Source organism: Chinchilla lanigera, unplaced genomic scaffold, assembly GCF_000276665.1.
Source record: "Chinchilla lanigera isolate Chin_1 unplaced genomic scaffold, ChiLan1.0 scaffold00099, whole genome shotgun sequence".
Classification (NCBI taxonomy): Eukaryota; Metazoa; Chordata; class Mammalia; order Rodentia; family Chinchillidae; genus Chinchilla; species Chinchilla lanigera.
In genome coordinates, this window is record NW_004955500.1 from 7,114,515 (window position 1) to 7,129,972 (window position 15,458).

General features: G+C 41.3%; 1 protein-coding gene across 1 annotated transcript; it reads right to left on the minus strand.

Moving 5' to 3' along the window:
- Window positions 1-6,725: 6,725 nt before the first annotated feature.
- On the minus strand, window positions 6,726-7,906 carry LOC102024257 (olfactory receptor 10AD1-like). Its single transcript, XM_013505634.1, is given in 2 exon segments — window positions 6,726-6,928; window positions 6,931-7,906. Coding segments are annotated over 2 exon segments (1,179 nt in total).
- Between the last annotated feature and the right edge of the window lie 7,552 nt (window positions 7,907-15,458).

Here is a 15,458-nt window from a genome sequence, read left to right on the forward strand (position 1 = left end):
CTGTTGAGAGTTGTAAAAATTTAAACAAGTATGAATTTTGAATGAAAAGAGGGAGTTTTCTTGCACTTACTGAGCTGATCGTGCAGTTTTTCTTTTTTTGTTTGTTAAGATAGTGATTTACAGTCAGTTAATTTCTAATGTTAACTCAATTTTGAATTACTGGGACAAACTCCATTTTGGTTATACCTTTTTAATACATTGTAGGACACAATTTGCTAAAATTTTGCTTAGGAGTTTTTCAACTATGTTCATGAGTGAGATGAGCTTTGTGTTTGTAAAGTTTTGTCATCAAAGTTACATTTACATCATTAATAAAGTTGAGGTCTTTCTCTCTTTTTCTAGTATATCTGTATTATTCTGCTTCTCATCACTGTACTTAAATACCTGAGGCAATTCATTTATAAAGAGAAAAGGTTTGTTTTGGCTAATAGTTTTGGAGCTTTCAATCTATGATTGATTGACATTATTTCTTTGGGGCTGTGGCAAACAGCTTACCGCTGTGGGTGTCCATGGTAAAGCAAAACACTCACCTCATGACCCAGAAGCAGAGGAAGTGAAGGTGGGGCCTTGGTCTCACAGCTGTCCTGAAGGGCTTGTCCCTGAAGGCCATGTTCCTGAGGGGCTGGATTTTTTTTTTTTTTTTTTTTGTACCAGGAATCAAACTCATGACCTCAGGCTTGCCAGGCAAGCCCTTATGCTGCCGAGCTATAACCCTGGCCTTCGGGCATGTTCCTAATGACTTAAAGACTTTTCATTAGGACCCTCCTCTGAAAGGTCCCACCACTCCCCAGTAGCATCACGTTGGAGACAAAACTTAATCTCCTCCCAGAGTTGGCACCACCCACACGAGGGTCCCTTCCCCTCGGGGCCTTGCAGCAGAGGATGCACTGCCTCCTTCTGGATCCCCAGGCCCCTCTGCCTACCTGGCCCACCAGGTACATTCCTTCCCATACCAGGCAGGGGACACAGAAAGGTGCCTCTTCCTTACCATCTTGGCCACCGCCTCTCCAGGGACCTCATCCAGAGGTGGCGCCTGCAGCTGTCCAGACACTGGCCCTGGGAAGACCAGAGGGCACAGGAAGCCTGAAGCATGGGTGGGGGCTATGATTCTCCTGGAGCCTCCTGGGCACCGCTTATTCCTGTGGCAGATCTCTACTGAGTGAATAAACGGATATGTGAGCAGACAGGATTAGAGGACGAATAATCACCACTCACAGATCTCCCAAATTCCAGCCTGAGGAGGAGCCCAGCAGTCCTCTCAAGGTGGCTCAGAAACCAGGTGTAGGTGACAGAGAAAGTGAGGCCCAGGAGGCTGGAGTGGCCCTGGGAAGCAAGAGGCAGGGATGGGGCTTGGGGACACGGCAGCTTGTGTGAACAAGTGACATCCTTGCACTTCTCAGTAAGTAGGATCCTGGGAAATATTTTCAGTGGAGAGGCTGGGGAGAACCACTTTAAATCCCACGCAGGGAGACCCCATAAGAAGGGGGCGACTGCAAAAAGTACTTAAGCAAGTCCTGGACTGAGAAAGGAGGCCACCACTACCGTAGAACCCAAAGAGAAGTATGCAAGGAACTGGAAGAGCAGTTAGAGAAAAGAAAAGAAAGGAATGAGAAAGAAAAGGAAAGGAGAAAAGAAAACCATCAGCACTGGAAAAATAATGACATGATGAGGTTCAATAAATATCTTACAATAATCACTGTCCGTGTCAATTGTCTTAATTCCCAGTCAAAAGATACAAACTGGCAGATTGGATCAAGAAACAAAATCCAACCATATGTTTCCCCCAAAGGATAGCTTTCATCCAAAAAGAGGCACGTAGACTGAAAATGAAAGGATGGAAAATGATACTTCATGCAACTGGAACCCCCAAACGGGGGTTGTTGTTTCCTGACACAGCAGTGTTCAAGCCAAAACTGGTCAGAAGATACAAAAATGGCCACTATATACTTGCAATGGGAACAATTCAACAAAAAGAAGTGAAAATTGTAAGTACATATGCACCAAACGTTGGTGCACCCAACTTCATAAAACAAAAACTATCAGACATTCAAAGACAGATATGCACCAGTACAAGCATAGCAGGGGATTTCAACATCTGACTCACAAATACACAGGTCTGCTAGACAGAAAATAAACACAGGAATATCAGAGTTAAACCACACCATCAAACAAATGGACTTAGCAGATGGGCTTTCATCCAATTACAATAGAACACACATTTTTCTTGGCAGCAGATAGAGCTTTTTCTAAAGTAGACCACAATTTAGGCCATAAAATATGCTTAAATAAATAAAATATTCAAAGAATGGATCACAGTGGAATGACACTAGAAATCAATCACACAAAGAAACCTTAGAAACTTTGAAAACACATGGGGTTTAAGCAGTACACTACTGAATAAATCAGTGGATCACAGAGGAAATCAAGGGAGAAATTAAACAGTTCCTAGAACCAAGTGACCACGTGAGCACAATATACAACGACCCCCAGGACACCATGAAAGCAGCCCTAGGAAAGAAGTTCACAGCTGTAAATAGACCCATGAAAGAGAACAGAGCAAGCTGAAACAGATAATCTAATAATGCATCTCAAACAGGAACCATTCAAGTCTGAAGCAAGTAGAAGGAGAGAAATTAGAAAGATCAGAAAGAACATTAATAAAATTGAGACAAAACAAGACAAAGCATCAGTAAATCAAAGAACTGGTTCTCTGAGAGAATAAATAAGATTGATAGATCCTGAGCCAAACTTATCAAAAGAAGGAAAGAAAAAAAACCCATATTGATGCAGACACAACTTCAAACACACTCAGCCACCTCATCTTTGACAAAGGGGCCAGACATGCTCACTGGAAGAAAGATGACCTCTTTAAAAAATGGTGCTGGAAAAACTGGCTCTCCACATGCCAAAGACTGGAGCTAGACCGATGTCTATCACCATGCGCTAAACTAAAGTAAAAATGGATCAAAGATCTCAAGATTAAAACAGAAGCACTAAATCTGCTGGAAGATAAAGTAGGTAGAAATATTGAAGACATAGGTGTAGGCAGAAAGTTCATGAACAAAACTCAAACTGCACTGGGGGAAATACTTCAAAGAATCAACAACTGAGATCTCATCCTATTAAAAAGCTGGTGCACATCAAAAGAAATCACCAACAGAGTAAAAAGACAACCAACAAGGTGAGAAAAACTTTTAGCCAACTCTCCCTCAAAGGATTTCTATCTAGAACATAGAAAGAACTGAAAAAAAAATCATATGCCTCAAATCCAAAGACCCAATCCAAAAATTGGTGTCTGAGTTAAATATGCACTTCTTGATGAAGAAATAGAAGTGGCAAATGAATATATGAAAAAAATGCTCAATATCATTCGAGAAATGCAAATGAAAACAACACTGAAATTCCATCTCACTCCAAAAGGAATGGCTATCTCAATAAATCAACCAATAACAAATGCTGGCAGGGCTGTAGGGATAAAGCAATCCTTCTCCACTATTGCTGGGAGTGCTGACTGGTTCTACCACGTGGAAATCAGTATGGAGAGTCCTCAGAAAACTAAGATTAGAGATCTCATTCGACCCAGCTATTCATTTTCTGGGTATCTTCCCAGAAGAATAAAAAACATCATACCACAGGGATAATATGCACCTCTGTTTATAGCAGCACAATCATAGTTAAAACTTGGAAACAACCCAAATGCCCATCAACCAAAGAATGGATAAGAAAGATGTGGTCTTTCTATACAATGGAGTACTACTAAGCCATAGAGAAGGATAAACCTGAGACTTTTCTGGGTAAATGGATGCAACTTGAGACTATACTTACAAGTAAAGTAAATCAGACTCACATGAAAGAGAACAGAGCAAGCTGAAACAGATAATCTAATAATGTGTAAACACATTAATAATAATTTGTTATTATTACAAATAATAAACACATGTGTAAACATTTTATTGTCTTCTGGTGGGAGAAACTGAAACTGTAAATAAAGTCTAAACTGTACAATAGATCTCATGAAATGGGAAGGAATTGTTCAAAAGGAAAAAGGAACTATGATAGGGAAAGGGGGAAAGAAAGAGAGGGAAAAGGAAAAAAGTTATACTGCTAGTGTCTCTTAGTTCATTGAAAAGAAAGATTCGTGCTAGTATCAATTGGAGATTTTTTTATGCCTATGTCTTGTACTCTGAGTAACTAAAGATAAAAATATCCAATGCATTAACAATTGTTATTCTCCTATTATTTTGTTATGAAATTTTGTTCTACTTTTTGCCATAAAAAATACTCTGGAAGCTGGGCATGGTGGTGCACACCTGTAATGCCAGCACTCGGGAGGCTGAGGCAGGAAGATCGTTGCAAGTTTGAGGCCATCCTGGTTACAACATGAGCTCAAGCCACAGCCTGATCTGCATGGTGTGACCCTGTCTCAAAAAGACCAAAAAAATACTCTGGAGAAAAGATAACCTCTTTAGCAAATAGTTTCCCCAGAGGGTGGATTGTTAGGGGGAACAGAGTTGTCTGGACTTCTTTTAGGGTGGTCACTTTCTGCCTCCTCCTGCTGATCTTCACTCTGAAAACGTGGTGATCTGCAACATCTATGCCAGGAGAACTTACAAACCTATAGTCTACCCTAAAGATCGGTCTCCAGAGTAGGCAGCTCATGAGAAAAGCCATACCGAGTCTCTAACAATTAATCAATTATCCTTGAAGTGTTGTTACCAGGCTCCAGCTCCAGTTTCTTCTCTTCACAAGGTGTTCACTGATCTCCTAGTTTTGGGGCGGTGGTTTGCCTTGTGACTTCAGTTCTCTTGTGGATCTAAAAGATATTGTTGGTTCACAATTTGCTCCATGTTGCTCCTTTTTCTCCTCCTCTTCTTCCCCCTTTTCTCCATTTTGAGAACTGGAGTAACAATTTCCAAGCTTTTCAGCTTTTACACGTTAGAATAGACTTGTAATTCATTCTTTATCTGTATGTTAATTAGAATATTCCTTTTAATTTCCAAACATGCATGTTTCTTTTTAATTGTCTTTTTGGTACCATTTCCTAACCTAACTGCATTATGGTCAGATAATATGGTCTGCATTATTCTAATTCTTTGAAGTGTTTGACGGTTTTCTCTGTAGAATAGCGGGTGGTCTATTTTGAGAAATTTTCCATTTGTGGTTGATAATAGGTGTCTGGTGAAAGTCACTGAATTCATCCCTGTGCTGGGAGGAAAGGATGGTTTATTGAGCAGGGCAAATGAAAAGGCTGGTGGAAATTACAGCAAGATTCAGGGTGATCTTTGTTGACGGCAAAGCACCCCAGGCGCTGCCTTTCAGGAGCAGGAAGCAGGGACAAGGTGTCTGTGGAGAGCTCCACAGGGCCTGGGCAGCCAAGAAGGAAGCCAGGAGAATAAGCACCCTCACACTTTGTTCTTGGACCCTGCTAGCGACTCTCATTAGTAGAACCAAATCAGGACTAAAAAGCAATCTGTCAGGGTCTAGATCAGGAGGGAAAGAGGACAGTGGGTCCTAGAGGGGCAAAATAAATAGAGCCAGAACACGGGAAAGGTAGAGCAGACGCTGAGGTTTTCAAGAAGGCTTTATTGCAACAACTCACACGGATCATTGCCGAGCAGAAACGCTGCCCACTGGCAGCTGAGTGATGGCTTTGCAGACCGAATTCTGTACTCTGTTGCTCCTTGGTTTTCCTCCTTCTCGCATGAGCACCGCTCCTTACCATCACGTTTGTGCCCTCCGGTACCTTCTTCCAACCCCAACATGATTCACCTTTCAGGCTGCACCTTTGTGCAGGGGCTGACCTGTGCATTTTAGGGTGTTCAGCAACTTCCCTGCCTGGTGCCCTCCAGATCCCTGCAACGTTCTCTCCTCCAGTGGAGATAGACTGCCTGGAGACATGGCTAAATGTCTGCTTGGAGGCAGAACTGTCCCCGAGTCAGAGCCACTGCCTGAGACCACAGATGATGGACCGGGGGCAGGCGAGGGAGGATTTAGAGACGTGAGTAAAGAATCTAGGGAATGTGCTTTGTGAGTAAAACTGGAGACAGGGAGGAATCCTCAAAAACGATAAATTTAGATTTCACCACACACATTCAGTGATAGTATTTGCAAATGGGAAATAAACGTGCAAAAACGTCGAAGTGCTCTTGTGTCAGTGCAATGCTGTGCAACGCAGATGTCATCCAAATATTCCTGACTCTGAGACACTACATTATTACACAACTTGTACCGCTAGTTACAATCTGGGGAAACTGTTACCTCAGGCTTTTTCTTTCTTCTGTCTTCTCTTTTCTTAATCCACATGCATCTGGCATACAACACATCCTCTTGTGGCTTTGGTTAGCAATACGGTCCCTTTTAGTGATTCTTATTTTTTCCGGAAACTTAACTGAAGAACTCCAGGGTCACCATGTTGGGGTAATAATCACATTTCATAGCATGGTTCTTCAACCTGCTGCAACCCAACATCCACACACCCCCTTATGGCCTGCAGTCTATTCCTTTCCCAAAGCCAGCACTCCTGCTGATTGACTTTGCCACTAGAAAATAATGCTCTTAAAAGCATGGTCTGGTCTTTCTTTAATTGCTTTCTCTGTAGAGGCATGACTGCCTTTTCTCTGGTGCTGAAACTGCACTGAATTGCGCTTGTCCCTCCAATTATGACTTGTGCTACCAGCGGAAGTTCTGGAGGATCGGTCTGCTGGAAGTGAAGTCAGAGTCTGGCCTTAAATATCAGGATACACTTCCAGGTCTGAGTCTGTGCCAAGGAAGCCAGGAATTCTCTTTCCCGGAGTCTTCCAGCATTGGAGAGTTACCCACCTGTCCAGGACGGGAAAGGGCTCACTAACCTTCTCCCGCCCAGGGGAGGGAGCTTCTCCTCCAGGGGCCTTCCCAGTCTGCTGGACAGACTCTGCCTGGGCCAGGTAGGTTCCCCAAAGGCCCTCACCACGGCTCCCTTCACTTCCTTGTTGCACAAACGGTAGATGACGGGGTTGCACGTGGGGGTGATGATGGTGTAGAGCAGCGAGAAAGGCTTGTCCTGGTCTGGCCCGTGTGTGCTGTGGGGATTCATGTACGAGAACACAGCTGAGGTGTAGAAGAGGACGACCACCATCAGGTGGGAGGCACGAGTGGAGAAGGTCTTGCCCCGACCTGAGGAGGAGTCTCTGCCGAGGATGGAGGGCAGGATGCGGGCGTGGGAGGTGACAGTGAGGACCACGCGACTGAGCAACACCACAGTGGCGTCGACAAAGATCAACTTCATGCTAAACTGGGGGTCCCCGCAGGACAAGGCGATCACCATGGGAGCCTCACAGAAGTTTTCTACATGGTTATCTCTGCAGAATGGACCTCTAAATGTCATGTAATCAAGAAGGATACCACTGATCATTCCCAAAATCCAGGCAGAACCCACGAGCCTTCCACAGACCTGCCAGTTCATGATCTGGGTGTAGCTTAGTGGGTGACAGAGAGCAACGTAACGGTCATAGGCCATGAAAGCCAAGAGAAGGCACTCGGCCACACCCACAAAGAAAACCAGGTACATCTGTGCCACGCAAGAGACAAAGGAGACAGTGTGGTTTGTGACTACCAGGTGGACCAGCATCTGTGGGGTGGTGGTGGTGATGAAGCAGACGTCCAGGAAAGCAAGGTGGCCGAGGAAGAAGTACATGGGGCTGTTAAGCCTCGGGTCTGTCCACGTGATGTAGACGGTGAGGCCATTTATGGCCATGGGCAGGCTGTAGAGCGCTCGGAAGAGGGTGAAGAGCAGTGTCCGCGTGGAAAGGGAGCTCTGCGCAAAGCCCACAAGGATGAACTCTGTCACCGTGCTGCTGTTGCGCAGGTCGACCGCCTGGGGCCCGCTGCAGGAGGAAGGACAGGGAGAGCACAGGGCAGTAAGCCGCATCGAGCAGCCACCTTGGCTAACTTACTCCTATAAAAACAGGTTGGCTTAATTAAATGCAAAAGACAGTCAATGAGAACCCAATAAACCTCAAGCGAGTTAGCAGCGTAAAAAGCACAGAGAATGCCAGTGTTGCTGCAGGCTGGCATAGGGGAGCCACAGCATACGCCAAGGAAGGTTTATCATACTCTGTGTCAAGCAGGATTCACCGGAAATATTTTGTTTAGTCTTGGGCTCTCCCCCTGACCCAACAGATGTTCTCTCTCCGTTACTGTCAGTACCCAACAGCACAGCACTTCTATTCCAACTGCTAACTTACATCAACACGTCACGGTCACATTAGAGTTCACTCCTGGTGCTTATGTTCTAAGTATGTGGTCGAATGTCTCTGAAGTAGTTTCACTGGCCTGAAAGTCTTTTGTGTCCTTTAGGCACTTAAATATGAATAGGTTTTCCAACTAGAAGAAAGAACTTACCTTTCCTGTGTAGCCCCAGTGGGTAGGACTGCATTCAGAGAGTGGATCAAAGAAATAAATGGCTGAGTTTTCTAAGAAAAACTGTCATTATCTTAACTATAATCTTAATGTTTGCTTATTTTGCCACATCTGGAAAATTCCGAAGAGGAAGAGTGAAAATCAACAAGGAGATAAAAATAATCACCCAGGAAAAAAACAGCTTAATGTTTCAGTTCATGTCTTTCCATTTTATTTTTCTGGGTCTATACTTTAAAAGTTTTTGAGGCCAGCACAAGACTTGAGTAGAATCTGCCACTGAGACTGAAGTGGGGGTGAGGGCGGGAAGCGGTGCGTCTTCAGGAAGAAAGGCAGTGATTAGAGTTGGTTCCAGGGTGGGGATCTAATACAAGTCTAGGTGGGAGAGAGGCTCTCAGGCCAAGTATGATCCACTGCCTACTCCTGCTAATAAAATATCACTGATATACAACCGTATCCATGCATTTATGCATTGTCTATGGCTGTCTCCTCATTACAACAGCAAGGCTAAGTCATTGCCACAGAGATCATAAGGCTTTCAAGTAAGGGTGCCAGGTTTAGCAAATAAAAGTGCAAGGTACAAGGCACTAGTTAAATGTGACAGAATAAAATTAGGAGTATGTCCTATTCAATATTAGCAACCGTGCAAACTCTAAAATATTTAAAGGTGGGCACTCCACAGAACAAGTGTGCTGACTTTTGCCTACTCTAATGACCTCAGAGTGGACTTGCTTCTGACAGGCATGGAAGGAAACCAATGAAAAGGCCCCTCGTCTTAGCCACACACCTGAGACTCTCTACCGGATGGGAGGCACCATCTTCTTAGGGGGTATATTGAGTCTCAAGAGTTTCCTCCCCAGGAAGAAGGTTCAAAATAGGATCAACCTCGCTGGATGGAAGGACACCTAATGTCATTCCTTTTTCTGTTTATTTAACTCAATACAGTATCTGTGGTTTTACTTATTTTAAGTGCTTGTGGTTAAGCTTGTTCAATTAAGTAAGATCAAAGAGTTATTTTGGAAGGATTGTCCAGTTAACTGAGACGTGATTCTGTGACAACAATGAAACTAGACATGATTATGAAACTAATCCCCCCTACTTGAAAATTGAAAAGACAAAAAACCTCCTAAAAGTAACTATCAGATCAAACAGGAAATAAATAACTATAAGCTACTTGAAAATATATGAAAATTGAAAGTATTATATATTACTAAGTACTATACCCAAATATTTATTAGAAGAAAATTTAATAACCTGAAATACTTTTATTACTTAATAGAAAACAGGATAATTGCAGTTACATTAAATAAAACAAAATGAAATAACTGAAGAGGTTAGAAACAGGTAAGCAAAATTTATCTAAGGAAGACCAAAAAAGGAAAATTTGTAAGGATCAAAGCAGAAATTATTAAATAAGAAAACATAAAAAGAGTACAAATAAACTCAAACTGGCCCTTTGAAAAGATCAACAAAATAAACTACTATCTAGAAACAACCAAAAATGATGAGAGAAGAAAGCCAAAATACACAATTTTAAAATGGAAAAATAATCATAGCTATAAAGAAAATAAAACAACTATGCAACAGTACTTTGCAAAATTCTATGATAATCAGTTTGAAAGCCTCGGAAAGAGATATTTTTCTGGCCTAATATAAATTATTAAAATTCACTGAAGCAAAGACACAGACAAAATTCAACTAATATCTTGAATAAAATGAATGTAATGTAGTAGTTCAAAACTACTGCTTTGGCTTCAAATTATAGTTTCTCATATGTCATATGCCAGGCCCTTGAAGCAGAAGGTATTAGGAAAGATTCAGTCATCAGGTTTTTAAAAATTTAATTGACAATAATTGTATAGATTTATGGCATGTGACATATTTAAGTCACGCTAGTAACATATCTCTCACATTGCAGAGGCTTCTGTATTTTTAAAAGCTCTCCAGGAGATTTTAAATGTACATCCAAACCTGAGGAAAATGATAAAGAACTATTCCAAAATAGCTCCTAGCTTGATGGTTTCATTAGCAAATTCTTTCTAATCTTATAGCAATCAGCTGTTTTCCAAGGCTACTGAAACTCTGCAAGAATATTAAAAGTAAAGCTCTTGCATTACTTTCACTAAATCATTAAACTATGAGACCAAAATCTAAAAACGTACACAAAAGAAAATTACAAATAATTACAGCAAAAGAAAACTCATGGTGAAATAGGTTAAAAAACTGTCAGCATACATTTAAGGATTAGTGCACCACCTTCACCAAGCGAAATTCACTGCAGTAATTTAATGTTCTTCCAGTACTAGGAGTTCTACTAATGTAACTCACTGCATTAATATATTGAAAATGAAAAAATTCTCAGCAGTTACATGGATGTTACAAAGGTATTTGATAAAATATGATGTTAATGCTGGATTTTTAAAGTTCTTAGTAAAATAGAACCATAAATCATGATTTAAAAATTTATCTAAATCAAAATAATTAGAAAACACACTACGTGTTAGGTATTGCTTGTTCTAAATGTATAATATACAAGTACTAATGTTTAAGCTTCTCAACAATCGTATGTGCTAGGAGGTCTTCTTCTTTTAATCCTTGTTTTACAGATACCCAGAACTCATGACCTCAGACTCACCAGGCAGGCACTTATGCCGCTGAGCTACACCATTAACTTCAATAGATAACTGTACTGCAGCTCAAGAGTGAACAATACACATTAAGTAGCCTGCAAACTAAATGTGAAGTCACAAAGAAAATCACTGAACGGTTATAGGAGAGTCACACTACACAAGAACTTGAGAGGTACCGAGATGCTGTGTGTGATGGGCTACAAAGAGTATTTATTATTGGCATGAAGGCCTGCGACCAAAGGAAACGATAACACACCTCCTCATTGCCCCTCTGCGTTAGCCATGGGGGGCCTCTGACGGACTCCACAGCTCTTTTGGGGAAGCAGGAAATGGCAGCCAAGAACGTGGATAATTTATGGTGGGCACCGGAGGGTTGATGAAGGCTCTGCATGGTGGCCTGTAACACCAGATCAACTTTGACGTCACTTGAGGGTCACACCAATAGCCCCCCAACCCCAGAAACTTGATTTCAGCTCTCCAGCTGAGAAAGCTGTAGACTTGATGAAGAGATCTTCTGGTGGCCAGGCAGGTTATGCTTAGAAAGAAAACTGCCTTACTTGGAGGGTAATCTCGCAGATCAGAAGGAAAAAGGAAAGAACTGTGGGTGCTTCTGAGAGTAGAACCAGCCGGGGAGGAAGTGTTCAGCAAACAAGCATGGGTCTGCAGTGGAGGTTGCAGTGGACATCCAGATCAACTACAGACTGCGACAGCTTCTGAAAAGCTGGGTTCTGATCGGCACTAACCGCAGTGCTGGAATATTCTAGAGAAAGCAGGTTGACGGAGAGGAAGTTTGTCTGTGTAAGTCATACATCTACCATGGGAGAGAGAAGCAGGTCCATAGGTCCCCGGGAGGAATGTAAGAGTGGAAGAATGACTAACCAGCCAGAATGTACTGTAGCCAAGGATCTCAGTGGTGGTGACCGAAGCCTGTTCTTCTCCCATGACTGATGTGTGTTTTAAAAATAAGGATTTCATTAAAATTGCCGGCTAGGACAGGTAGACACTCATGAATTCATTCCAAAAATTTTCGTTTTAGGAACCCAACATGGTGCTAGGTGCTGGGAACACAAAGACACAGTGACGTGGTTCCTCTTCCTGAGAGACTTAGGCTGTGGGGAGAGTTACAGTATTTGGATCACTTTTCTTCTCAGACTCTTTCTATGCCCCTGGCCTAATAAAAGACAAAGTCCTACAGTGTTAACTTGGCATACAAAGCTCTTTAATCTAGCATCCTGCTGAAAGGATCGGACTCTGGGGATGCACGGTCTCGTCTCAAGGACAAGCTGTCCCCTCTTAGCTGTGTGTGTCTCACTGAATGAGCAGGCACCTCCACTTCCTCATCTGGATGGAGATAAATATTGGAGTGACAGTAGTACTGGCAGTTAAATTATATAATACACACACAATGTTTAGCATGGCAAATGGTGCATAATGTACCAATAAATAAGACTATCTATCTATCCAGAGGCTTAATTTACCTTGACATTAAATGGTTAATTGTAACAAAAAATTCAGATTAGACATGGTATTAATCATTAAGATGATAAAATTTTAAAAAGAAGTACCAAGTAGATTATTCAGTAATCTAATAATAAATCATATGGGTGAATTGGAGAAGATTCAACTATGTTGCTGATGTGACAAGAAATATTGACATCAGCGGAGACAGTATTAAGTCATTACACCGCTGCACTTTGGATTTCAATCACAAATTGCTTAATGAGTAGAGTAAAAGAATATTGAGAACTATTCATTGACCCTGAGCAGTTGGAAAGCCCTGGAACTTCACAGACCCAAAGGTGTGAGAGATACATATTTTCTCAAATGTGAAAACCTCTCTAAAATTTACCATGACGCTACCAATAACTAGAGATATGAAGCTGAAGAATCTTTTCTAAACTATTGATTATAAAAAATAGATTTCAACTAACTATGTAAAAAGCAGCCTATTTTTCTCTTAATTGAAAATAGTGTATCTAAATGTACATTTTATGTTAGCAACTTTTTACATTAATTAATGTTTAATTTTTATGTTTATTTTTCACAGTGGAAAAATAGATTAAAATATTACATTCTGTTGTTGAAAAGCCTTTTGTTTTTCCTGGAGTTAATAAATTTTCATTCAGTTCATTTTCCATGTAGCTTTTTGATTTATTACTAACCTCCATAAAGAAACTTTAAAAAAAGTCTTATTATTTCAATTTCAATTTATTTTTTCCAACTACTACATAAAAGCAAACAATACATATTTATGGTATATCATGTGATATTTCTATATATGTATATGATGTATAATGTTTATTTTTTATTTTGGGGGAATGGAAAGTTTGTTTTTATTCATTAATTTTGATCACTTAAAATTTTTATCATTCCATACACTCTGAATTATAACTAAACAACTAGAGGGTACTCACAATTTTATTAAAATGCAAGAAAATATTTTGTGACTTTTTGAATCAGAACAACTCAGAAACTGAAAGGTCCCACTTTAGATTTATATACAGTAAGCCCAGCTTACAAGATTGGAGCTGTGAACTTTTGTAGACACGGGTGGGCCCACATTATAAATATTCACCGATGTGAACAGATGGTGGAAGTAGCTCACATGTCTGCTGGACACCGTCACAGGTGTGCTGCTGAGTGCTCATGTACAGCACAATGGTGTGCAGTAGTGCAGTGCTCACTCAGAGACAGGTGTGTCTGGAAGCAAGAGGAAGAGCGGTGGTGATGTGGATGGGACTGCTACAAAGTGCAAAGAATTAACCATGGAAACAAAAGTGACAATAATTGAGAGATTGGATGGAGACAAAAACATGGTGGACATTGCTTGTTCTTCTAGCATGACTATCCAACCTCTGGCACAACTCTAAAGATCATGGAAGGTGGCCCCATAGCGCAATGGATTGTGCATTGGATTTCTAAAGATCATGGAGCCAGGTGTGGTGGCTCACACCTGTAATCCCAGCACTTGGGAGGCTGAGGCAGGAGGATCGCTGTGAGTTCGAGGCCACCCTTGGCTACAAATGAGTTCAAGGCCAGCCTGAAGAGCATAGCAAAACCCTGTCTCAAAAAAAGAAATATAGATAAATAAATAAATAAATAAGGCTTGTGGAACATGTGAAGTGTGCTGTGTCAATGAAATCAATGATAACACCCAAAAAGTGTGGTAAAAGCATGATGGAGGAGATGCAGAAACTTCCCAGTGTGATGCAGGATGAGCATCAGCATCAGCGTCAGGTGCCACTCAGCTTAATGCTTATTGAAGAAAAAGCTAAAGACACGGAAGAAAAAACCAGGGCGAACAGGGTGCATCTTTTACTGGCAGCCACGGATGATTCAACAGAGTCAAGGTTAGAGTCAACCTTCACGTGTAAAAGTGAGTGGAGAGGCTGCCGGTGGAGGTACCATAGCTGCCCAAGAATTGCCAGCAGCACTTAGAAAAACTGTCGATGCAGGTGCTTATCTACTCCAACAGGATTTTAACACTGATGAGACAGAAGTACACTGGAAGGGGATGCCGAAACAGAAGTTGATGCCAGGCTTCAGAGCAGCGCAGGACAGGCCACTCTGTTGTTTGGAGACAATGCCTCCAGTGAGGTGAGGCTAACCCTCTTGTAGTGTATGAGTCAGAGAGCCCAAGGGCCCCCCAGACAAATATGTAGATATTAGAATGATGCCTCAGACCCTCGACGGTCAGTGGGAAAATTTTCATGAAAGCGATTTCGGGAAATATCAGCACAAATATTTTAAAAATATAGAATTCTACTTTCTATATTTAGGGGTAATTTAGAATGTCCATTTACTGTAAATTTCCCCTCTTCTGGTTTTTCTGGGTTGTAAAGCACTCTAGGATTTTTGCAGTTATTATTGCAAAAGCTTTTCTCAATTGTGAAAAATTTTAAATCCTCCACTATAATATGGGATGAAAAGTGAATATTTATTTTACCATATTGTGAAGGTGTTTTTTGAAACCAAGTTACATCTTTTCAGGCCAGCCACAACAGTTTATCTGGAAAATAACCCACTTTGCACAGTAATGGCAAGCAGACTCACGGTCGAGCCAGACAGCCAAAGCATTCCTTGGGGTCAGTAATCTTGGTCCATGGGCTAAATTTGGTCTGTGATCTACTATTTTGAATGGCCCTGAGCCCAGAATAGTTTCTGTATTTTTAAAAGAATCCTTAAAAACAACCAAAAAGATTGAACAAGGAACACTATATGATCCACAAAACTAAAACATTTATGTATCTGTCCTTTTATAGAAAATGTTTGTAGACCTTTCATTTATGCCAAAGTTGTACAAACTTCAGGCAGTGCAATTATAAGCCCATGATAATATTCATTTACTTCCACTGCAAAGATACTTTAAAAGGTATGTTCCTCTAATGCTGTTTTCTAGAATTTTTCTTTTCCATTTTTCTTCATCTTTAGCAG